At 43.0% G+C, this 24970-nt stretch overlaps 1 protein-coding gene and 1 long non-coding RNA gene across 2 annotated transcripts in view; one reads left to right on the top strand and one right to left on the bottom strand.

Annotated features, from left to right (window-relative positions):
* The window catches only part of LOC135116048 (uncharacterized), a 152224-nt gene extending 145873 nt beyond the window's left edge, over nucleotides 1-6351 (top strand). Inside the window, exon 3 of the long non-coding RNA XR_010276149.1 lies at nucleotides 6250-6351. This is a non-coding gene — a long non-coding RNA (uncharacterized LOC135116048). The remainder of the gene's footprint in view (nucleotides 1-6249) is intronic.
* Nucleotides 6352-8835: 2484 nt separating this feature from the next.
* Nucleotides 8836-22996, bottom strand: LOC135116016 (uncharacterized). Its single transcript, XM_064033234.1, has 3 exons — nucleotides 22989-22996; nucleotides 9508-9944; nucleotides 8836-8954 (listed from the first exon to the last, which is right to left on the bottom strand). The coding sequence occupies exons 1-3, from the start codon at nucleotides 22994-22996 to the stop codon at nucleotides 8836-8838; spliced, it is 564 nt and encodes a 187-aa protein (XP_063889304.1).
* Nucleotides 22997-24970: the final 1974 nt, after the last annotated feature.

The raw sequence follows: 24970 nt of genomic DNA, 5'->3' as shown, positions 1-24970 counted from the left end.
ACACACACACACACACACACACACACACACACACACACACACACACACACACAGTCACACAGTAGCTGTAGTAGTAGTAGTAGTAGTAGTAGTAGTAGTAGTAGTAGTAGTAATAGTAGTAGTAGTAGTAGTAGTAGTAGTAGTAGTAGTAGCCGTAGTAGTAGTGGTCGTGGTATTACTAGTAGCAGGAACAATAGTTGTGATAATTATTGTTTTTGCTGCAATAGAAGCAGTAGTAGTAGTAGTAGTGGTAGTAGTTGTGGTGGTGGTAGTAGTAGTAGTAGTAGTAGTAGTAGTAGTAGTAGTAGTAGTAGTAGAAGTAGTAGTAGTAGTACTAGTTGTTGTAGTAGTGGTAGTAGTACTGGTAGTAGTAGTAGTAGTAGTAGTAGTAGTAGTAGTAGTAGTAGTAGTAGTAGTAGCAGTTGTTGTTGTAGTGGTAGTAGTAGTAGTAGTAGTAGTAGTAGTAGTAGTAGTAGTAGTAGTGGTCGCAGTAGTAGTACCAGTAGTACCAGTACCAGTAATAATAGTAGTAGTAGTAGTAGTAGTAGTAGTAGTAGTAGAAGTAGTGTTAGTAGCAGCGGCGGTAAAAAGTATCTTGTCATACTGTGCACGTATCAATAATTTGGTATTGTTTTTACCGTTTCCTGTGCTCGTGTCTCTTTAATCAAAGGTTTCAGTGCGGAACATGTGTGGTGTGAAGGGAGAGGGATAATCATCATCATCGTCATCATCATCATCATAATCACCATCACCATCACCATCATCACTTCTATTATTCTTCTAAACGAGTTAAGCCTGGTAATAATGTTTTCTTTTCTCTTCTTTTTGTGGTTGCTGTGTGTTTTACAGCCATCATTATAAAACCCTTCAGTTCTCCATCGTTCATTTGTCTGCTTCGCCTTCTTTTACCATCCCGTTCTGTTACTCTGATTGGCCAACCAGCGTCTGAGAGGTGCGTTGAGTGTGCTGCGCATGTTTATTTCTTTTTTTTTTTTTTACTTATTTTTTTCTTTTTAGGTGAAATCGGGGTTTCTCCAAATTTAACGTATGCCTAAATCTATGTTTTTCTTTCCTTAAAGTTACATAATCGATACACACTGTGCCTCCCACACACACACTCCTTCGCCACCTCCTGCACCTCTCCTCTCCACACCAACGCACCTCTTTTTTATCTCCTTCCCTCACCAGCACACCTCTCTTTTCTTTCCTCCCCACACCAGCACCTCCCCTCTCTCTCTTCACTACACCAGTACCTCCTCCATCTCCCTTTCCCACACCAACACAACACACCCTTTCTTTCTCTCCTCCCCACACCAGCACCTTCTCTTCTCCTCCCCACACCAGCACCTCCTCCTCCTCTCCTCCCCACACCAGCACCTCATCCTCTGTTTCTCCCCACACCAGCACCTCTTCCTCTTCTCCTCCCCACACCAGCACCTTCTTCACTCTCCTCCCCACACCACAGATATTTCCTGGACTTACGAAGCTACAGATGAAGCTAAGTAGTTCAGGAAAAAAGATAAAAATAGAAGGAGGGGAAGTTAGTAAGCAAGTTCTTTTTATAGTTTTCTATCAGTTGATTTTGTTTATTCATTTGTTTATTTATGTATGCATTTATTTATCTATTTATGTTATTCTGTTTTTTTTATATATTTTTATTTGTTTATTTATCTTTTTTTTTTCGTCACGTAGTAGTGTTTTCTTCACCAACAGAGGCGCTGCACTTGATAACAGAGGCCTGATGGCAGGACAAGAAGGCCAGCACACGGTAAGTGTATCTCTTAATTACTAGACGTCTAAACCTTCTTTATAAATTAAACCAAACTTGTCTCTATCGTGGCGCGGGCTAGAGCATCGATGGCCAGCGAGGAATTACTGAGCGGCGCAGTAATGACAAGGCTGGCCACACTAATGACGAGCTTCTGCCGAGTACGTGGATGATGTGCTCACTGCGGGTTCTGGGTGGCTGGATGGATGGTTTGATGAATGCATGGTTGGGTGGATGGATGGATGGTTGGGTTGATAGGTGGATGGATGGATGGATAAATGGATGGATGGATGAATGGATAGATGGTTATATTGCTGGCTGGCTAGCTGGCTGTCTGGCTGGCTAGCTGTCTGTTCAGCTGGCTAGCTGGCTGTCCAGCTGGCTAGCTGGCTGTCCAGCTGGCTGGCTGGCTGGTTGTCTGGCTGTCTAACTGTCTGTCTGACTGATTGGCTGGCTGGCTGACTGGCTGGCTGGTTGGCTGATTGACTCTTTGGCTGGCTGGCCGGCTGGCTGGTTGGCTGGGTGGTTAACTGGCTGACTGGCTGGCTGGTTGGTTGGCTGGCTAGCTGGCTGGCTGGCTAGTTGATTGACTGTTTGGCGCGCTGGCTGGCTGGATGAATTGCTAGCTCGCCGGCAGGCTGGCTGGCTGGCTGGATGAGTTAATAGCTCGCCGGCAGGCTGGCTGGCTGGATGAATTGCTAGCTGGCAGGTCGGCTGGCTGGCTGGCTGGATGAATTGCTAGCTGGCCGGCCGGCTGGCTGGCTTGCTGGATGAATTGCTAGCTGGTAGGCCGGCAGGCTGGCTGGCTGGATGAATTGCTAGCTGGCAGGCCGGCTGGCTGGATGGATGAATTGCTAGCTGGCAGGCCGGCTGGCTGGCTGGCTGGATGAATTGCTAGCTGGCCGGCCGGCTGGCTGGATGGATGAATTGCTAGCTGGCAGGCCGGCTGGATGGCTGGATGAATTGCTAGCTGGCAGGCCGGCTGGCTGGCTGGCTGGATGAATTGCTAGCTGGCAGGCCGGTTGGCTGGCTGGCTTGCTGGCTGGTTGGTTGGTTGATTGGTTGACTGGTTGGCTGGCTGGCTAGCTGGTTGACTGGCTGGCTGGCTGGCTGGTGGCACGGACTGACAGATGAATGGTCAGGTCGCTGTGAGCCGTTCTGAGTCCTATTGGGTCATAAAAGGTTATTGCCCGGAACAGATTTTTGCCATTATCTCTCCGTGTCTGTGTGAGAGAGAGAGAGAGAGAGAGAGAGAGAGAGAGAGAGAGAGAGAGAGAGAGAGAGAGAGAGAGTTGTATTTTGTATTGGCATCGTTGATGCTCCTTCTTGTGTTAGTTCGTGATATTGCTAATGATGCTGGTGTTGTTGCTGTTGTTGTTGTTCTAATCAAAGTGTAGTAGTGTGGCTGCTCTCTCATGCAGCCTCTAATACATATTAACGCTCCACTATTAATACCAATATTAATGACGGTAATGATTTAATATTGCTATGCTGGATATGTTTCGAACTGTAAAATAAACAAATGATGAAATAGAATATGCGAGTAGTTTCATATTCAATAAGAACATGGAGTCTTTTCAAGTGATATCCCTCAAAATTGCCAAGCAGCCTTTAAAGGTTTAATATAAGGCTCCGTATTTCCATTTCGTCTCTATTTCCACTCCTCTTATATCAGAGGGAAACTCGAAACTCAGCACAGGTGTAGTTCAGCGGCCGCCTCACTCCGTACCCGACTGCTGAAGGATTCACAAACACCAAATTCTAGTTTCCTAAAGTGACAGACTATAATTGCATGTAAATTTAACAAAACAAATACAAACATGAATACGATGAGTTTATTTGAGGAGAAAAAAGTCAGCAGAGGACGATAAGCAGAGGCGTAAAACTCAACCAGTAAACTTTTGCATAACAAAGCCGGTGTTGTCTCAAACCCTGGCCAGTGTGTACCAAATTAATATTTTACTAAACGTCCTCAGACAATTAATAGAACACTCGTGCACCACAAGCAGTCTCTCATCTGTGCTTTCTTTTCCTATAATTTAGTTCCCAAATCTTCTCCCCAATTACTGTTTAAAGCCTCATCATTAAGTGTGTCCGGCGTACTGGTGGTGCAGTGGGCCTGATTAGTGCCAATTAGTGCAAACTCCTTGTCTCTGCGGGCTGCTCGCTTCTCTCACCACGCGCACGAACTTCACTACAGAGTCACTTGTTTTTTTTTGTTTTTTTTTTATTTTTTATGCATAAAGAACTAAAAAAAGTGAATAGGAGAGGGTTTAATTTAGACGGGCCTCTCCGATCTTTGGGCGTCTTGATACTTACTCCTCTTAACTGTTAAAGTCAAAAGGTTAAAAAGATTAAGGTGAAGTTCATCATTGTCTTGTTCCACGTTCATCAGATCCCTAGAACCCATGGAGCAAGATAATGTATTGAGTGGATAGCATGAAGCAAAAAAAAATAATACACATTCATATTCAAGGCTAAGACTGGTTGGCTGAACACAGACCACGAATGACGGCAGGGGAAGACATGTAGAGCATAAGAACATAAAGGAAACTGCAAGAAGCGTCAGGACTACAAATGGAAGTCCTTGTATGAAACCTATCTACCTATTTCCACCTAACACTTTCATGCATAAATTTGGGAGTCACTGCTGAGTCACAAGCCGCCTACTCCTTCACACACAAAATAGCATGTTTTTATTGGTGCCACATTTTCCTTAATTGGGAGTGGAAGCACATAATTCCACCTAACCTAACCTAATCCATAAACTTGTCTAACATATTCTTGGTCATCAGTGGTGTGTGTGAGGGACCACCTACTCCTCCAGACACAGAGTAGCATGTTTCCATAAGTGCCACGTTTCCGTTCCTTGAGAGAGGAAACACATATTTTCCACTAAACATCCTAATCCATAAACTTATCTAATCTATTTTTGGCGTCAGTGGCGTGAGAGGCACCACGTACTCCTTCACACACAGAGCAGCATGTTTCCAGTGTGGCCACATACCCGTTGCTTGGGAGTGGAAGCTCGTGGAGGGTACAAGATGCAGTAGCGCGGTTTATCCCAATCAGGTGAGAGCTCCGGGTGACGTCTATGCGACTGCCTCTCGATCAATGTGCGGGCTCAAGTGCATTGCGCCATGAAGTCAACTTTAAGATCCTTTTCCAATCACTCCGGTAAATTATTTCGTGAAAACGCTCCCCACATCAGAGCATTTTGAGAGATCAGGAGCCTCCTTGTGTAATGCTCCCATCACTTCCATACTCTTTAATTATTATTGCTGCTGCTACTGCTTAAACTACTGTGACTACTACTACTACTACTACTACTACTACTACTACTACCACCACCATTTTAGGGAAGGGAAGGAAGAGGAGGAGGAAGAGGAAGAGGGAGAGAAGATAAGAAAAAAAAAGAAAAAGAAGAAAAGAAGAAAAAGAAAGGAAGAAGAATCATACTATTACGTACTACTATTACTACTATTACTGCTACTACTACTACTACTACTACTACTACTACTACTACTACTACTACTACTACTACTACTAATAATAATAATAATAATAATAATAATAATAATAATAATAATAATAATAATCTGTGCTTCTGCTGTCACTGTCTCCCTCATCACGCCTCCCATGAAGCCGAGTACCCCCCCAAAAAAGTAAGCACTCCATTGTTTTTAGCTTAGAGTTCAACGTGAAACCTTTATTCAGTACCAAAGTATTACGGATGCACCATTGTGGGCGAGGGTTCTTTATCGTGGTTTCTTGCTACGGTGTGTTCAATGCCTTTCACGAGCTCTGGTATTGTTTGCCGCTATAATTAGGTCGTAAGCTTTTTCTTTTTCTCTTTTTTTTTTTTTTTTTTGCAAAGGTTGGGCGATTTCTGGGTGTCCATTAATCTATGTCTGTGGCTGGTGGTGAATGTTAGGTAATAGTAGTAGTAGCTGTAGCTGTTGTAGTGGTAGTAGTAGTAGTGGTGGTGGTATTGGTAGTAGTAGTAGTGGTGGTAGTGGTAGTAGTAGTAGTAGTAGTGGTGGTGGTAGTGGTAGTAGTGGTGGTGGTAGTAAAAGTAGTAGTAGTGGTGGTGGTAGTAGTAGTAGTAGTAGTAGTGGTAGTAGAAGTAGTAGTAGTGGTGGTGGTGGTAGTAGTAGTAATTGTAGATGTTATTGTAGTAGCTAGTTGGAGTAGTAGCAGCAGCATTAGTCGGTAGTAGTAACAGCAGCAGCAATAGTCAGTAGCAGTAGTAGTAGTAGTAGTAGCAGTGGTGTTGGTGGTGGTGGTGGTGGTGGTAGTGGTGGTGGTGGTAGTGGTGGTGGTGGTGGCTAAGGTGGTTTTCCTACGCATCATAAAAAGCGAAAAAAAAAAGTTAATAATAATCCATCTAGATAATTTCCATTCCCATGAGGTAAAAATGGACAGCCTAATATATCTTCATTCCTTCCTGAATTGTAATGTTCTTCTTCCTTTTTTTCCAGCGCTGGCTTCCCTCATCGCTCCCTGGATGGAGTCTCGCTACAACAAAAGGCAAGTGCGTATACATTTACATGGCAGGATTATGATTGATGACTCGTGCGGCGTGACATTCATACAGCGTCTCCAGCGCCTCCTGTGTCGCGTGGGGCGCTGCCAGGAACCGGAGTGAAAGTTGGCCTGTCTGAATGAAATTTGTTGTCTATATCACTACTAAAAGAGGCTGGAATAGATAGAAATGGATTATGGTGGTTATCATCGTAATGTGAATCAAGTAACCTATTTGTGTCTATGTTATTAAAGAAAGATGTTGGAATAAATAGAGATGGATTGTTGGGGTTGTCATCGTAATCTCAATCAGTCATAACTTATTTGGTATCTGTATTACTAATATAAGAAGGAAGTTGGAATGGATAGGAATGGATTATGGGAGTTATCATCGTAATGTGAATTTTTTTATTTTTTTTTTTCTTATATAGGAGGGACACTGGCCAAGGGCAACAAAAGTTCAATAAAAAAAAAAATGCCCACTGAAATGCCAGTTCCATAAAAGGGTCAAAGCAGTAGTCAAAAATTGATGAATAAGTGTCTTGAAACCTCCCTCTTGAAGGAATTCAAGTCATAGGAAGGTGGAAATACAGAAGCAGGCAGGGAGTTCCAGAGTTTACCAGAGAAAGGGATGAATGATTGAGAATACTGGTTAACTCTTGCGTTAGAGAGGTGGACAGAATAGGGATGAGAGAAAGAAGAAAGTCTTGTGCAGCGAGGCCGCGGGAGAAGGGGAGGCATGCAGTTAGCAAGATCAGAAGAGCAGTTAGCATGAAAATAGCGGTAGAAGACAGCTAGAGATGCAACATTGCGGCGGTGTGAGAGAGGTTGAAGACAGTCAGTTAGAGGAGAGGAGTTGAGACGAAAAGCTTTTGATTCCACCCTGTCTAGAAGAGCAGTATGAGTGGAACTCCCCCAGACATGTGAAGCATACTCCATACATGGACGGATAAGGCCCTTGTACAGAGTTAGCAGCTGGGGGGGGTGAGAAAAACTGGCGGAGACGTCTCAGAACACCTAACTTCATAGAAGTTGTTTTAGCTAAAGATGAGATGTGAAGTTTCCAGTTCAGATTATAAGTAAAGGACAGACCGAGCATGTTCATTGTAGAAGAGGGGGACAGTTGAGTGTCAGTGAAGAAGAGGGGATAATTGTCTGGAAGGTTGTTTTGAGTTAATAGATGGATGAATTGAGTTTTTGAGGCATTGAACAATACCAAGTTTGCTCTTCCCCAATCAGAAATTTTAGAAAGATCCGAAGTCAAGAAGTATAACCTATTTGTGTCCACATTATTAAAGAAAGATGTTGAAATAAATAGGAATGGATTGTGGGAATTATGATTGTAATTTTAAACAGTTGTAACATATGTGGTATCTCTATTACTACAAGAAGGACGCTGGAATAGACAGAAATGTATTATGGGAGTCATCATAATCTAAATCAAGTATAACCCAGGACCGATACGACAGACGGGTTTGCCAGCGAGTACGTGAGATCGCCGCTGGTCTTATCGTGACGTCAGCTGCCCCGCCGCCTCACGCACACTCTCCTGTCTGAACACTGCCATCCTCCTACCTTCATGTGTGACACTAATGAAGAGAGAGAGAGAGAGAGAGAGAGAGAGAGAGAGAGAGAGAGAGAGAGAGAGAGAGAGAGAGAGAGAGAGAGAGAGAGAGAAAAAAAAAAAAATAATGGGTAATAAGTGCATCAGTCAGTGAGTGAATAGGAAGGAGGGAGGCTGATGACTCCCTGCCCGCTCGCTGGCTGGCCGTCCCGTCTGTCCTATGGATCCTGGTATAATTCATCTGGTGTTTATATTAATAGAAGAAACATAATGAATAGATACGAATGGGTTATGGAAGTTATCATCATAGTCTTAAATCAAGTCTTTCTATCTCCTCTCATTATTAAAGAAGGATGCTGGAACAGATTCGAACTGATTATGGAGGACACAAGCGATATATATAAAGCGTACAGTGGAGCCAAACTCCCGGAAGCGCCGCGTCACGAAATATTCAGAGACGAGGAACGCCAATGAAAAATCTCTTCCCGCAGCCACAAATCCGCAAACTTATTCAAATTATGTTTCCACAAATTCAAACCCAGACCATTTGTATCGCCTGCAGTGTCTCGGTGTCAGTTTCATTTTACTGAGGATAAGAATGGAGGACAGGACTTAGTTTAGGGTGGTATTTTGGCATTCATGGGTTAAACTAATATCTCACTCATTCACTACAACTATACTGTTATTCATTCTCTTCCGACTAAGAAAAGAATTATTATATTAAACCACGGCCCAAAATAGTTGTTATTGTTGTTTTGAAAATTCTGAGACTAAATCTGTGTTACCTTTACAAAAGCGAATTCTTTAGTATTAGAAAGTTGATAAGAATCTATCATGACATTACCAAATTACAATGAAATAAAATACAGTGCATGGAAATATATTCGTTATAGTATAGAAAATCTGAACTCCACACCATTACTTACAAACTTGCCTGAGCACCACGAGATTTAACACAGAGAAGCATAACGCTGCACGATCACATGTTCCTCCGGGCAGCACCAGAAGCGTTCCTCAGAGCAACACTTGTACAAATAGGGTTTTCCGTTACACGAGTGAGCCAGTCAGCTGCCACCGCCACGCCGCCTGCAGTTTGTACTGTAAACAAGGGAATCGTGGAAACAGAGGAGGGAGATAGAGAGATGGGGAGAGAGAGAGAGAGAGAGAGAGAGAGAGAGAGAGAGAGAGAGAGAGAGAGAGAGAGAGAGAGAGAGAGAGAGAGAGAGAGAACAAAGCGTGGCTAGGGGAGGTGATAGGATGCTGAGGCGAGGGTGGCCCGAACGTTATAACTGCACCGTAAACTTTATCTCAGTGGAAGGAAATGAAACTCGCTCCCTTTAACATTAAAAGCGAAAGGAAGGGTGGCAGGGAATCGAGACACACGGAGACAAGACACCGCACGCTACACTGTGGCTATCATTAATATTACTATTACTATTACTATTATTACCATGCACTACAGTAATATAAGCAAAGGTACGCGTCTTCTCCTGTATTTCCCCCGAGGCACTTAAGGTTTTTATTCCACGTTCTTCCCCAATACTAAAGGTGACGGTGATTGAGCAAGGGACTCGTCCTCTTCCTCTTCCTCTTCCTTCTTTCTTTCTGCAGTTTTTATGGTCTTCAGTTTTGATGTGATTGGGAACCTTACCGTTGAACTGAGGGCTGCGTAGGGTCTTGGGGCTGAACTGAGGGCTATTTAGGGGCTGAGTGGGGCTGGATTGGTCATTGCTTGGGGCTGAGTGGGGCTGGGTGTGGCACTGCTGGGGGTGAGTGGGGCTGGATGTGGCACTGCTTGGGGCTGAGTGTGGTTGGATGTGGCACTGTTTGGAGCTGAGTGGGGTTGGGTGTGGCACTGCTGAGGGTGAGTGGAGCTGGGTGTGGCACTGCTTAGGGCAAAGTGGGGCTGGATGTGGCACTGCTGGGGTCTGAGTGGCGCTGGTTGCGGCACTGTTTGGGGATGAGTAGGGCTTGTTGGGGCACTGCTTGGGGCTGAGTGGAGCTGGATGTGGCACTGCTTGTGGCTGAGTGGGGCTGGGTGTGGCACTGCTTAAGGCTGAGTAGGGCTGGATGTGGCACTGCTTGGGGCTGGATGAGACAGTTCTTAAGACTGCTTCTTAGTATGTTAATAATGTAGAAATCTTGTTAACCTGTCACTAGAATCGTAAGAGCACCCTTAAAAACCCGCACCACTTCAGCTAGAGCCTTTTGAATGTAGTGGAGATGCGGTGCGGAAGTGTTTTAGAAGGAAGTCGTTGATCCGATCACTGCTGTTGTAAAAGAACACACCAAGATGGTTGGGACTCGAAGCACCGCCTGCCACTCCCCGCCTCCTCAGTGCTGGGCCTCGGGCTGCCTCGCGTCGCCTTTATAAATGATGATGATAGCGATGATTGATGAGCAGGCTGATGCGTCGCGGCTTAGACACAAACTCCACCTCCCTACCTCTCTCCATTCTTCACAATCTCCACCCCTGCCTCCCTCCTTCTCCTCCTCCTCCTCCTCCTCCTCCTCCTCCTCCTCCTCCTCCTGCACATTATTATAGTTTCTATATTTTCTCCTCTCCAGCCTCGTTCTCCTTTCTTTCCTCGTATTTTCTGCTGCAATTTTTCTTTCTTGTGAACTTCATTCTCTCTAGTTCAATCCTTTTTCATCTACTCCCTCCTCCTCCTTCTCCTCCTCCTCCTCCTCCTCCTCCTCCTCCTCCTTCTCCTCCTCCTCCTCCTCCTCCTCCTCCTCCTCCTCCTCCTCCTCCTCCTCTTCATTTTCCAATTTCTCCCGAATCTCGTTCTCCTCTTCCCCGTTCTTTTATTCACGGATCTTCTCCTCGTTACCTTTTGATTCTAAATCCTTAACCTCTCTGTCATCCACTTCGTTATTTTCCTCCTCTTCCTTCTCCTCCTCTCCTCCTCTTCCTCCTCCTCCTATTCCATTTTTGCTTTCCTTTTCCTCCTCCTTTTACTTGCGATTCTAGTACACCTCGTCACCTTTTGTCTCCGCGATCTCTCCCTCCCCCTCCCCCATCCCCACTCCCCACCACTCGTCGCGGAGCAAGGAGAGTGGCGGGAGCTAACGAGGTGTTTTGTGCCCTGCGCCTGACTTCATTATAAGTCGGGCATAAAGAACAGGATGAAGCCTAACTTTGCCTGCGACTGCCGGACGACTGGCGGAGGTCATGGCAAGAGAGAGAGAGAGAGAGAGAGAGAGAGAGAGAGAGAGAGAGAGAGAGAGAGAGAGAGAGAGAGAGAGAGAGAGAGCAGATTCAAATGAAAATATTAGTTATTCTTCACAGATCCAGCAAAGTGGTACAAAACGTGGGAATTACTCGGTGTCACCACAAACCAAAGTAATTGAGTCATTGTTAAAAGGATATTATAGTATTAAATTATGTTCTGATTACTGCTAAAAATACGAATGCAATACAAAAAAAGAAAAAGACAAAATAGCTTAAAATACTGGTAAAATTCTTGGTAAGCTACATCAGTAACTTATTTTAAAATGGAGCTTGTAAGTCTAAGAAATATATAAATAAACTCCAACAGTGACAGCAGGCAGCAGATTGTTCCACATTTCAGCTCCCGTGACAACCACCTCTCTGGCGCAGCAGGTGTTGTAGTGCAAGACATTTTGTTATCTGGGTGTACTGTTTCTTATTTCACCAACCATAGGGAATTTCTTGAACCATTCAGGACAGATCTCAAGACACTTCTCGTTATTTTGGATACAGGTTTTAACGATTCTATTCTGGGACTGGTATCTACAGTGGACTTTTTTACTCTTTTAGTTTATTTTGGCTTGAATTCCTCCTACATAAGAACGTATTAACTTAAAGACACTGTTAACATGTGTTCAAGATATGTTTCTCTTTTACTTTTATTCACTTCAGTGTTTTGTTTTTTTTATTATTTGTGTAACATCTATGACTGGCTTGGTTACGGAAGGTTTTGATTTTCTAGGGGCTTATTGGTGAATTTGTTGTGCCTAATAAGAACATAAGAAAAATAAGGAATGGTGCAAGAAGCCATCAGGCCTACACGTAGTAGTCCTTCGTGAAACATACTCACTTGTTCCCATCTATTCATACAATTTTCCTTTAAAGTTCCTTAATGACTCAGTAATAACAATCCGATTACTGAGTCTATCCCTTTCATCTTCAATTCCTTCCTATCTGTTTTTTTTTTTTTTATTTAACTTTATCAAGCTTGAAACCATTATTGTTTGTTTTGTCCTAATTACTGACCCTCAGAATTTTGCATATGTTTTTTTTTTTTTTTTTTTTATGTAAGAAGGACACTGGCCAAGGGCAACAAAAATCAATAAAAAAAATGCCCACTGAAATGCCAGTCCCGTAAAAGGGTCAAGGCAGTGGTCAAAAATTGGTGGATAAGTGTCTTGAAACCTCCCTCTTGAAGGAATTCAAGTCATAGGAAGGTGGAAATACAGAAGCAGGCAGGGAGTTCCAGAGTTTACCAGAGAAAAGGATGAATGATTGAGAATACTGGTTAACTCTTGCGTTAGAGAGGTGGACAGAATAGGGGTGAGAGAAAGAAGAAAGTCTTGTGCAGCGAGGCCGCAGAAGGAGGGGAGGCATGCAGTTAGCAAGATCATAAGAGCAGTTAGCATGAAAATAGCGGTAGAAGACAGCTAGATATGCAACATTGCGGCGGTGAGAGAGAGGCTGAAGACAGTCAGTTAGAGGAGAGGAGTTGATGAGACGAAAAGCTTTTGATTCCACCCTGTCTAGAAGAGTAGTATGAGTGGTCATCCTCTATTAGAGATTTTGGTAAAGCTTTTGATGTTACCTTAGATATATCAAAAGCTTTTGATAGAGTCTGGCACAAACCTTTGATTTCCAAACTACCCTCCTACAGCTTCTTTCCTTCTCTCTGTAACTTCTCCTCAAGTTTCCTTTCTGACCGTTCTATTGCTGCTGTGGTAGACGGTCACTGTTCTTCTCCAAAATCTATTAACAGTAGTGTTACTCAGGGTTCTGTCCTGTCACCCACTCTCTTCTTATTATTCACCAGTGATCTTCTAAACCAGACTTCTTGCCCTATCCACTCCTACGCTGATGATACCATCCTGCACTTTTCCACGTCTTTTCATAGACGTAAAACCATTCAGAAAGTAAACATTCCAAAGAGGGAAACCACAGAACGCCTGACTTCTGATCTCTCTAAAATTTCTGATTGGGGTAGAGCAATCTTTGTATTGTTCATTGCCTCTAAAACTCAGTTCCTCCATCTATCAACTCGACACAACCTTCCAAACAACTATCCCCTCTTTTTCAGTGACACTGAACTGTCCCCCTCTTCTACACTGAACATCCTCGGTCTGTCCTTTACTTATAATCTAAACTGGAAACTTCACATCTCATATCTAGCTAAAACAGCTTCTATGAAGTTAGGTGTTCTGAGACGTCTCTGCCAGTTTTTTTTTTTTTTCACCCCCTAGCTGTTAACTCTGTACAAGGCCCTTATCCGTCCATGTATGGCGTATGCTTCACATGTCTGGGGGGGTTCCATTCATACAACTCTTTTAGACAGGGTGGAACCAAAAAGCTTTTTGTCTCATCAACTCCTCTCCTTTAACTGACTGTCTTCACCCTCTTTCTCATCGCGGCAGTCTTGCATCTCTAGCTATCTTCTACCACTATTTTCATATTAACTGCTCTTCTGATCTTGCTAACTGCATGCCTCCCCTCCTCCCGCGGCCTCGCTGCACAAGACTTTCTTCTTTCTCTCACCCTTATTCTGTCGACCTCTCTAATGCAAGAGTTAACCAGTATTCTCAATCGTTCATTCCTTTTTCTGGTAAACTCGGGAACTCCCTGCCTGACTGACTGCCATAACTTGAACTCCTTTAAGAGGAAGGTTTCAAGACACTTATCCTTTTTTTTTTTATTAGATTTTTGTTGCCCTTGGCCGGTGTCCCTCCTATTAAAAAAAAAAAAAAATAGTGACTCTACTGGTATGAATGGAGGTTTGTCAAGGGTGGCTCTTGTACGTCTTGTGAACTAATGAACAAAATGTATCAACAACGTTATTAAGTTGTTAATGTGTGTATCAGACAGACAGACAAATAAACGAACAAAAAGACTGACAGACAAACAAAAAAACAAAAAGAGAGATAGAGACAGACAGACAGAGGAGGAAAGAGCAACACACACACACACAGACACACACACACACACACACACACACACACACACACACACACACACACACACACACACACACACACACACACACACACACACACACACACACAGACACACACACACACACACACACACACACACACACACACACACACACACACACACATACAAACACATTAAACAAAGCAAACCAACACCTAAAATAAGAAACATACAGACAGAGAAACACAAGCAAACAAATAAAAGCAAACCCAGAAAGACAACCATTCACGGACACAGATACACAGACAGACGGACAGACGGACAGACGGACAGACGGACAACAAACAGAGGCTGGCGTGACCAATTAATAAAACAAAGGGACAAACACAACACGCCCTGAACCGAGGGAACCGAAAGCTAAACCCTTGAAATGAAAAAGACAGAAGCGGAAGGGAAGTGGTTCAGTCTCGCCTCTAACCTTCCCCTTTTTGCTTGTCTAGGCGCCGGGAAGGGAGAAGCGCGGGAGAGACAGGGGAGGTTGGCATGGCTGAGGGATGAGGGGCGGTGGGGTAAGAGAGAAGCATCTTTTTTTATATAATTTTATCTATTTTGATTTTTCTTAGTTCTTGTTTTTGTATTTATTTGGTCTTTTATCTAATTATTTTGTTTTTTTTTATTTTCTGCTTTTCATATAGCTATCAAAAGGACAATTTTTTTTTTTTTTTTTTTTTTTTTAGAGCTTTCATGGACTTTTTTCCTTTTGACATTGTGGAATCCTCGTCAGGGTATCACTAAGACCACGGAAATATTCTTGAAGACTCCAATAGCTTCTAATTATCTCTCCTAAGGAATCATTTTCAAAAGTTAGAGGTAATCATGCGGTTTTTCAGGGATGGTTTTCTTACTTACAGCGTAGAATCCGTGATAAACTGGCACTAGAACCGTGGAAACCTTAAAAACTCCAATAGTTTCTACAAGAGCCTGTTAAGAGTACGTAGTTGAGGTAAGACGGAGAAAAAAAAATTAAACATGAAGGCTGGGAATATAGGACCTGTAGACGTTTTATTCATAACTTTTGTAAGCTTTCCTGGACTAAATCAGAAACGAATGCGTATACGTGGGTTTGGGGACAAAGCTAGAGAGCCGAGACTCAGGAATACACGTGAAGGAGGATGCTGGAGATGGATCTACTCGGCAGGAGAAAAAGAGGAAGACCTAAGAGAGGGTTTATGGATGCAGTGAAAGAAGACATGTTTGTAATGAGTGTGAGTGAGGAAGGCGCAGAAGGTTGATCCGCTGCGGCGACCTAACGGGAGCAGCTGAAAGAAGTTGTTTTAGTCTTTACATAGTCATTTCTGTAAACTTGTTTCTTGGAGACTTGCAATGTTCAGTTCTTTCTAGTAGCACCACCAGGATTCTTGAATGACACCTGTACAACCTCATGCCACTGACTGGTATTCCTGAAGCACTCACAGCAGGAGGCGAGCTCAGTCTCTCCTCATCCTCAGAAATAGGACCAGCTTTCGGCGGGACTTTAACTTGGAAGTGAATTCACCACTTCCACGTTGACCACTCTCCGGTCCTTTTGAACTTTGAAAGGTGCAGGGGGAGATGTATGTAAATCAAGGGGAAGGAAGAGTGAGGGAGGAGGAGGAGGAGGAGGAGGAGGAGGAGGAGGAGGAGGAGGAGGAGGAGGAGTAGGAGGAGGAGGAGTAGGAGGAGGAGGAGGAGAGGAAGAGGAGGAGAGGAAGAGGAGGAAGAAGAGAAACAGCAAGAGTAACATCACAAAAGGATTTTCCTAAGCTCTGCCAGTTTCGTTTTGAAGAGAGAGAGAGAGAGAGAGAGAGAGAGAGAGAGAGAGAGAGAGAGAGAGAGAGAGAGAGAGAGAGAGAGAGAGAGAGAGAGAGAGAGAGACACGGAAGGGAAGATGAAGGAAATGAAGTGAAGTGATGATAAGATGGCGAAGTAATGCAAGTGTGAAGGAAGGAAGGAAGGGGATAAAAAGAGATAAAAGAAACATAGATGGGAAAAAAGAGGGGAAGGAGGAGGAAGAGGAGAAGGAGGGGAAGGAGGAGGAGGAGGAAGAGAGGAGGAAGAGGAGGAAGTTCGCTCCAGGCAAGCAAATGTTTCCCTTTCAGCCTAACTTTTCCACACAGGTTGGTTCAAGTGTGTGTGTGTGTGTGTGTGTGTGTAGAGAGAGAGAGAGAGAGAGAGAGAGAGAGAGAGGGTGGGAGGTTTAATTCTCTCTCTCTCTCTCTCTCTCTCTCTCTCTCTCTCTCTCTCTCTCTCTCTCTCTCTCTCTCTCTCTCTCTCTCTCTCTCTCTCTCTCTCTCTCTCTCTCTCTTTCTCCACAAAATTATCTCATCTAATTTCCCAAGCAAAAAATTTTCAAGTGGTGTCCCAGAAGATTTTTTTTTTTTTTGTACCTGCCTTTCTCTTTCCTTTTTCCCCCTCAAGGAGAAATGAAGGAAAGAAATCTTTGCAGCTTCACGTGAATTACTTAGCGGAATTGGCTCGTTTGTTTCCAGCGCAGGCAAATAGTTCTCTTCCTGGAATGAGGGAAATGAAGTAAGGGTGTTTCTCTGTCTGTGATTCTGTTGTTGTTTTTTTTTTTCACCTTGAGGTTGTAAATGTAATGTAGTGTTAGAAAGGAAGGGTAAGGGAGAAGAATAGTTGTTGTGATGATAATGGTGGTGGTGATGTGGTGGTGATGAAAATTAATGGTAGTGTTGATAGTGGTATTTTGATGGTTTTGGTCGTGGTGGTGTTGCAGTCTTCGATTGTAATGGTGAAGGTTGAGTTAGAGGCGGTGGTGATGATGGTGATAATAATGGTGGTGATACTGGTGTTGGCGAGCATGTTAAGATGTGATGGTGGTAGTGGTGGTGGTGGTGATGATGTTAGTGGTGGTGATGGTAGTGATGGTGGTGATGACATTTGTGTTTTTGGGGCAACGGTGACATGTTATGGTGGTGGTGGTGATGGTTACAGAAATATATATCTTTCACACACGCCTTATGTTCATTTGTTCACTTATTTTTAGTAACTCCAATGTACCACCCTAAAAACACCTATGAATGAATAAAGGAGGAACGAGCACAACTAAGGAAGACGTACAAACTACAGAACCTCGCAGTCACATGCAACATTTGAAGCGCCAGTCTGAGTGAGGCTTCGTGCGGTGCGAGTCGAAGCCTCGGCCTCGCGTCCCTAAAGCACCGAGGCTTCAACTGCCGAAGTTTCATTAGGTTTGGAGATGGAGCGAGGCAGGATGGCGGGGCGCAGCTGAGTCAGGCAGAAATGCGAGACAGTTTCTAGACAGTTTAAGACAGGATGGTACGAAGCGATACAAAAGGGACAGGGCAGAACAGCGCCGTACGATGGGAAGGGACGGGAGAAGGAGGCCAGAGTGGATAGAACGGAGAGAGACGGGACGGTGAAGCTGGGCTGGGAATAAGGAACAGGAAGGAATGGAACGAGGTGTTGGATGAGGAAGGCTAAGGGACTGGAGAAAGTATATGTGCCTTAGCGGATGGAATTGAAAGAGATGGGATAGAGAAGCAAAGAGCGATTTAATGAGGCATGGGATGGGGACTGGACGAGACAAGTGAGGGTGGACTAGTTGGAACAGGACGGTGTGATGAGGAGTTGGGTGAGGCAGAGCTAAAGGATGAGATGAGATAGGCAACTGATTGAGGCTTGACAAGTTGGGACGGTACGGAGAGAAGGGAAGTTGAATGAGGAAAGATTGACGGACAGATTGAAGAGTGAGTGAAGCTAGATGAGGTTAGGGTCGGGACGCAGTGGAGAGTGAACTGGATAGACAAGGTACGGCCGGGTTGAAATAGGACTGGGAGTTATATCCTCGCGGGGAAATGCTAGCGTTGCTGCACTCCGAGGACAGAGCGAGGCAAGATAAATGATACATGAAAACATGGCTGGTGTGTTCGAGACCCGTTGTCAGCCCTGGTGGGGAGGGGCGGGGAGGATGCAAGAGGGAGAAGGGTGAGAGGGGGTGAAAAAAACATACATACCATCTTTTTTTCATATCTGGTCGTATTTAGAAAGACTCCGAGGGTTTTTCTTTTCTTTTTTTAACGTTAGATGACTGGCCAAGGGCAGAGAAGAAATAAAAGAATCCCTTTTCTCACCTTGCAGTGTGTTAAAAAGTCGGGCAATTCAGTTCAAGAGGTTCAGTGGGAAGTGTTTTATGTTCTCTACTTTTATTACTGTTTACACGGGGAGGAGTCAGGCAGGAGCTACGGAACAAGAGCCTAAAAAAAAAAAAAAGACAAAAATAAAACCGCTTGATTCTCCAAAAGTTTGAATGGTAAAAAATTTCAGTCAGACTCACTAGTTTAATTCAGAGTTGCCTAGACGTCCTCTATTGAAACACTGCAAGTCAAGAGGTGGAAAAATATATTCATACCATATAAACATAAGAAAATCAAGGAAGGTGCAATAAGCCATCAGATAACACGTGGCAGTCCTTGTACAAAACATACCTACCTATTTCCCCCTATCATCCCCATTCATTAATTTATCTAATCTTCTTTTAAATCTCCCTAATGACTCAGCACTAACAACCTCATTACTGAGTTCATTCCATTCATCTACCACTCTATTTGGGAACCAATTCCTTCCTGTCTCTTTCTTAAACCTGATTTTTCGAGTTTGAACCCTTTATTTCGTGTCCAATCCTAATTACTGATCTCGAGAGTTTTGCTTATGTCACCCTCATTACATCCCCTGTACCAACTAAAGACGCCTCTCTAAGGAATGTAAATTTAAAAGCTTGTGTCTCGTTTTGTAAGAAATACCCTTCATCCCCTGTATCCTTTTAGTCAATCTATCCAATGTCCTTCCTGTAAAATGACTTCCACACACTTCCTTCCTTTACACTGTCTCGCCTGAACGCAGTAAAATTACAAAAACTCAGTCTCCATCAGTCTTATCAGTCCATATCAGTGTTTATCAATATATCGATGCACAGTAATAAAATAGATTCACTTCCACATTCTTCCTCCATTTTCTTTTTTTTTTTTCGTCTGAGTGCAGCAGTCTCAAACTCAGCCTTTACCAGTCTTTATTAGTCTTTATCAGTCTATCGAAACTGTACAAGGCAAGTGAAAAAAAAAATAGAATCGCACACTTCCAGACACTTCCTTCCTTTTCTCCTATTTCGGTTGAACGCAGTCAAGTCACAAAACTAAGTATTTATCAGTATTTATCAGTATTTTATCAGTGTTTGTCAGTCTATCAGAACTGTGGAAAAATATAATCAGATTTCAGGATGTTTCCAAACATTTCCGTCTTTTTTTCCGTTTTTTTGCCGGAATGCATTAAAATCACAACAAGCAGTTTTTATCATTCTGTGCAAGCCAAAAGGTTGAAAATATAATCAGATAGATTTTCAGACATTTCTTTCCTTTTTCTTATTTCGTCTATACGCACAAAACTCAGTCGTTATCAATTTTCATCATTCTATCGTAAGAGTGCGTCAGAATGTAAAAATATATATATATATATATATATATATATATATATATATATATATATATATATATATATATATATATATATATATATATATATATATATATATAAATAAAAAATCAGATACATTTCCCGACATTTTTCTTCGTTTTTTTTTTTTTTTCTATTTCGCCAGAACGCAGCAGACACAAAACTGTTCATCATTATCAAAACCGTGGAAGTCATAAGGCTGAAAAATAGAACCAGGTAGACTCCAGACATTTCCTTCATTTTCCTCAATTCCCTCAGGACGCAGCACAATCACAAAACTCAGTCTGCATGAGGAGAGTCGGGGCGGGACAGGATGAGGTGATAAAGCCAATAAGGATAATCCGATAATACTAATCCTCGTGTCAAGAGCGAAAAATATAATCCGCATCAACACTCTGTGGACTGTTATAATTGTCATGTATTGCACTGCGGGAATGTTATTACGTCATTATTAAGTGAAGTGCTTCATGCAGATCGCCTTGGCGGCAGCAGGTGAGTAGCAGCGTTGCTGGTTAGCGGGTTTTCTTCTAGTTAAATATGAATTTATTCAATAAAGTGGGAATCACTAAAGATTTTAAACGATGCTTTTAAGAAATAATTTGGATATTGTGCAAATATGAATGTGTTATTTTATTCATAATTCTTTATTAAGATATAAGAAAATACATATCTTTCAAGCATCCCAGTTAGGTAGATTTTCACAAGGCAGGCTTGCGATAATGTAGAATCATGCTCAGCAACCAGGACGTATAAACCGAAGAAAAGGAGGATAGATAGTGACAAGAATTCCAGAACAACAACAGAAACAGCACAGAGGATTAATGTGTTCGAGTGACAATGTAAGATGTCAAAAATAACAGAATAACAGAGGCAACAACAACAAAGAGGATTAATTCGTTCAAGCGACAATATATCAAGAATTACAGCAGCATCAGCAAAAAGGACAAATGTGTTCCCTCCCAGCCACAAACACAGGCTGATGACGAAGGTACTCAGGGAACGAGAGAGGGAGAACCTTCATGACTTATTAGTTGTTAAGCAGTAATATCTCTCTATGAATGGACAACATTGGACCAGCAACTTCTCAAATTTCATTCTAAAAACCACATTTCTATTTGTTCTATGTGTTTTGTACTCTTTCTTTTTTCCTCCATTGTAACGTTTGTCCATTTTCTGTATACGAGGTATTAATTTTTTTGAACTGCAAGTGTTACAAAGATCTCATTCTACCTCATGACTAGGACATAAGAACATTAAGAAAATAAGCGAAACTGCAAGAAGCCACCAGGCCTACACGTGGCAACCCCTGTATGAAACTTACCTACCTATTTCCGCTATCGTCCCTATCCGAAAAAAAATTGTCTAATCTTCTTTTCAAAGCTCCTTAATGACTCAGCACTAACAACTTGACTACTGAGTCCGTTCCATTCATCAACCACTCCATTTGAGAACCAATACCTTCCTATCTCTTTCTTGAATTTATTTTTCAAGCTTGAACCCATTATTTCAGATAATTGGTGTATATTTTGTAGGGCCTAATATGGTTGTTTTTGTGTTGGTCCAGAGTCTCTCTCTCTCTCTCTCTCTCTCTCTCTCTCTCTCTCTCTCTCTCTCTCTCTCTCTCTCTCTCTCTCTCTCTTTCTCTCTCTCTCACTTTTTCCTCAGTAATTCCGTAAATTCGGGCCTGGATGTGTCAAGAGGAACACAAAGGCAGGAGGGTAATGTGGAATCAAGTATTCTAACGAGGCAAGATTTGGGGCCACGAGAGGCAAGGGATGGGAGAGTCGAGGTGGTGCGCCCTTCCAAACTCACCTCTGTATGTTCATTTCCCTCAAGCTTCCTCGTCAGATATGTAGAAACTCACTTTTATAACACAATGACACCTTGATTCCTGTGTTGATTCTCTGCATCTCCCCTCGAGAAATTATAAATATGTGCACAGTTGACTTGCAAACATAAGAGCGTAGTGACACATAAGATAACTGGAAAATCTTCTTAAAAACAAAAACATGTAGATTATCAAACGTAAGACACAGAGGACTTTTTTTTACAAGGAAGATTAAAACAGGGAATTAGTCTTGTCGCGTCCACGTCAGGAGGGAATGAATTCGAAGAAGGAAAGGGAGGCAGAAAGTCACTGCATGTAAAAATGGAATACATAGTTTAATGTGAATTCTCGGATACAGGAATGAAAGCTTACGAGTAAAAGTGCCACGGTGCAGGAAGAGAGAGAGACGTGGGGGGATGACTGAAAACTGAGGAAAGAGAGACGTGGGCGACTGAAGTTATATTGAAGAGTCGGGGCAAGAGAGAGAGAGAGAGAGAGAGAGAGAGAGAGAGAGAGAGAGAGAGAGAGAGAGAGAGAGAGAGAGAGAGAGAATGGGAGAGAGGGATTTAGGAAAACGAGACATGCAAATAGACATATATGGACAAGCAGACGGACAGACAGACATACTGACGAAGGTAGACAGAAGCAGAGAGAGAGAAGTGGGCAGCGGGAGACAGACAGACACACACACACAGAGAGAGAGAGAGAGAGAGAGAGAGAGAGAGAGAGAGAGAGAGAGAGAGAGAGAGAGAGAGAGAGAGAGAGAGAGAGAGAGAGGCAGAATGGGACAAAGACAAGTAGAAGGAAACAGACAAGCAGATGAGTAGGAAACGACACACACACACACACACACACACACACACACACACACACACACACACACACACACACACACACACACACACACACACACACACACACACACACACACACACACACACACACACACACACACACACACACACACACATACAAACTGAAACTGAAACCGGGACTGAGTCTGGGAAAGAGAGGGAGAGAGAAAGGGGAAGGAGCGACAAACAAGATTACACTGTTAATTAGGAAATCAGCTTCCTCGCCTGCTGACGTAATGAAAACGAGGAGCAGGAGGAATGGATAAACCAACCCGACCCCAAGACGCCTCACCTGCATTAGAAGACCGCCAGAGTACCGTATCAAAAGAGCACATGAGAAAATTAGAAAATTACGTTAAAATAAGACTAAAAAGAATAGATGACCAGAGCCGCGAGTCAAAAGGCCACCACAAGAGATTAGAAAACGACTTCACAACAACACTCCAAGACGACCACATAGCGACATTAGAAGACGACCATAGTATCACATCAAAAGAGCACATATGAAAAGATCAGAAGACTTTGCAAGACCATTCCTAGAAGAACAGAAAACAGCTTAACAAGAAAGTAAGACGATCAGAAAAGCACATCACAAGAAGAAACTAAGACCACCAGTAAACGACAGAAAGTAGCAGACCACACCAGGACGACCAAAAAGCAGCAGACCACGCCAAGACGACCAGAAAGCATCAGACAACACCAGGACGACCAGAAAGCAGCAGATCACGCCAAGACGACCAGAAAGCAGCAGACAACACCAGGACGACCAAAAAGCAGCAAACCACGCCATGACGACCAGAAAGCAACAGACCACACCAAGACGACCAGAAAGCAACAGACCACGCCAAGACGACCAGAAAGCAACAGACCACACTAAGACGACCAGAAAGCAACAGACCACACGAAGACGACCAGAAAGCAACAGACCACACCAAGACGACCAGAAAGCAGCAGACCACACCAAGACGACCAGAAAGCAAAAGACCACACCAAGACGACCAAAAAAGGCCAAAACGACTAGAAAACATTAGAAAACACTCCAAGACGACAAGAAAACATTAGAAAACACTCCAAGACGACTAGAAAACATTAGAAAACACTCACAATGATAGAAAACAATAGATAACTGCAAGATGACTGGAAAATCTTACTAGACCACGCAAGGAAGCCATGAAATGACTCTTGACGACCAAACCAAGACGACTAGAGGACGACACAGGAGACGACCATAAAAATCACTTTACAAGTACAACACCAAGACGGTAAAAAAATATATATTTATATGCAACATCTTTAAAAATAGATAAAGAAATGGAAAGTAAGATGGGATAGAAAATAAGTTAATGGCTTTAATAACAATCAACCACTTGAGAAAAAAGGAACCAAAGACAATTAGTAGAGGAGAAAAAGCTGATTTCCCCAGTCCAAAAAATCCCTCGTTTTCTTTACGAGTCGTGACGGGAACACAAATTTGCCTCAGTGCTGTGGGTCGTGAATCCTTCCGACGGAGCGACTGGAGATCTCTCAGTGAAGGGAGGGTGACATTATTTTTACTAAAAGTATTGCAGTGACTGGGTACTCCTCCCTAAAACGTGAATTTTTTTATTTTTTATATTTTTTTATTTATTTATTTATTTATTTTATTTTTTTATGTAGGAAGGACACTGGCCAAGGGCAACAAAAATCTAATAAAAAATGCCCACTGAAATGCCAGTCCTGAAATGAAATTTCAGTCACTGAAATGGTCAAATCAGTGGTCAAAAATTGATGAATAAGTGTCTTGAAACCTCCCTCTTGAAGGAATTCAAGTCATAGGAAGGTGGAAATACAGAAGCAGGCAGGGAGTTCCAGAGTTTACCAGAGAAAGGGATGAATGATTGAGAATACTGGTTAACTCTTGCGTTAGAGAGGTGGACAGAATAGGGATGAGAGAAAGAAGAAAGTCTTGTGCAGCGAGGCTGCGGAAGGAGGGGAGGCATGCAGTTAGCAAGATCAGAAGAGCAGTTAGCATGAAAATAGCGATAGAAGACAGCTAGATATGCAACATTGCGGCGGTGAGAGAGAGGCTGAAGACAGTCAGTTAGAGGAGAGGAGTTGATGAGACGAAAAGCTTTTGATTCCACCCTGTCTAGAAAAGCAGTATGAGTGGAACCTCCCCAGACATGTGAAGCATACTCCATACATGGACGGATAAGGCCCTTGTACAGAGTTAGCAGCTGGGGGGATGAGAAAAACTGGCGGAGACATCTCAGAACACCTAACTTCATAGAAGCTGTTTTAGCTAGAGATGAGATGTGAAGTTTCCAGTTCAGATTATAAGTAAAGGACAGACCGAGGATGTTCAGTGTAGAAAAGGGGGACAGTTGAGTGTCATTGAAGAAGAGGGGATAGTTGTCTGGAAGGTTGTGTCGAGTTGATAGATGGAGGAATTGAGTTTTTTGAGGCATTGAACATTACCAAGTTTGCTCTGCCCCAATCAGAAATTTTAGAAAGATCAGAAGTCAAGCGTTCTGTGGCTTCCCTGCGTCATATGTTTACCTCCTGAAGGGTTGGACGTCTATGAAAAGACGTGGAAAAGTGCAGGGTGGTATCATCAGCGTAGGAGTGGATAGGACAAGAAGTTTGGTTTAGAAGATCATTAATGAATAATGAGAAGAGAGTGGGTGACAGGACAGAACCCTAAGGAACACCACTGTTAATAGATTTAGGAGAAGAACAGTGACCGTCTACCACAGCAGCAATAGAGCGGTCAGAAAGGAAACTT

Source organism: Scylla paramamosain, chromosome 30 (assembly GCF_035594125.1).
Source record: "Scylla paramamosain isolate STU-SP2022 chromosome 30, ASM3559412v1, whole genome shotgun sequence".
Taxonomy (NCBI): domain Eukaryota; kingdom Metazoa; phylum Arthropoda; class Malacostraca; order Decapoda; family Portunidae; genus Scylla; species Scylla paramamosain.
Note: the sequence above shows the minus strand (reverse complement) of the source record. Positions and strands in the feature narration are given on the sequence as shown.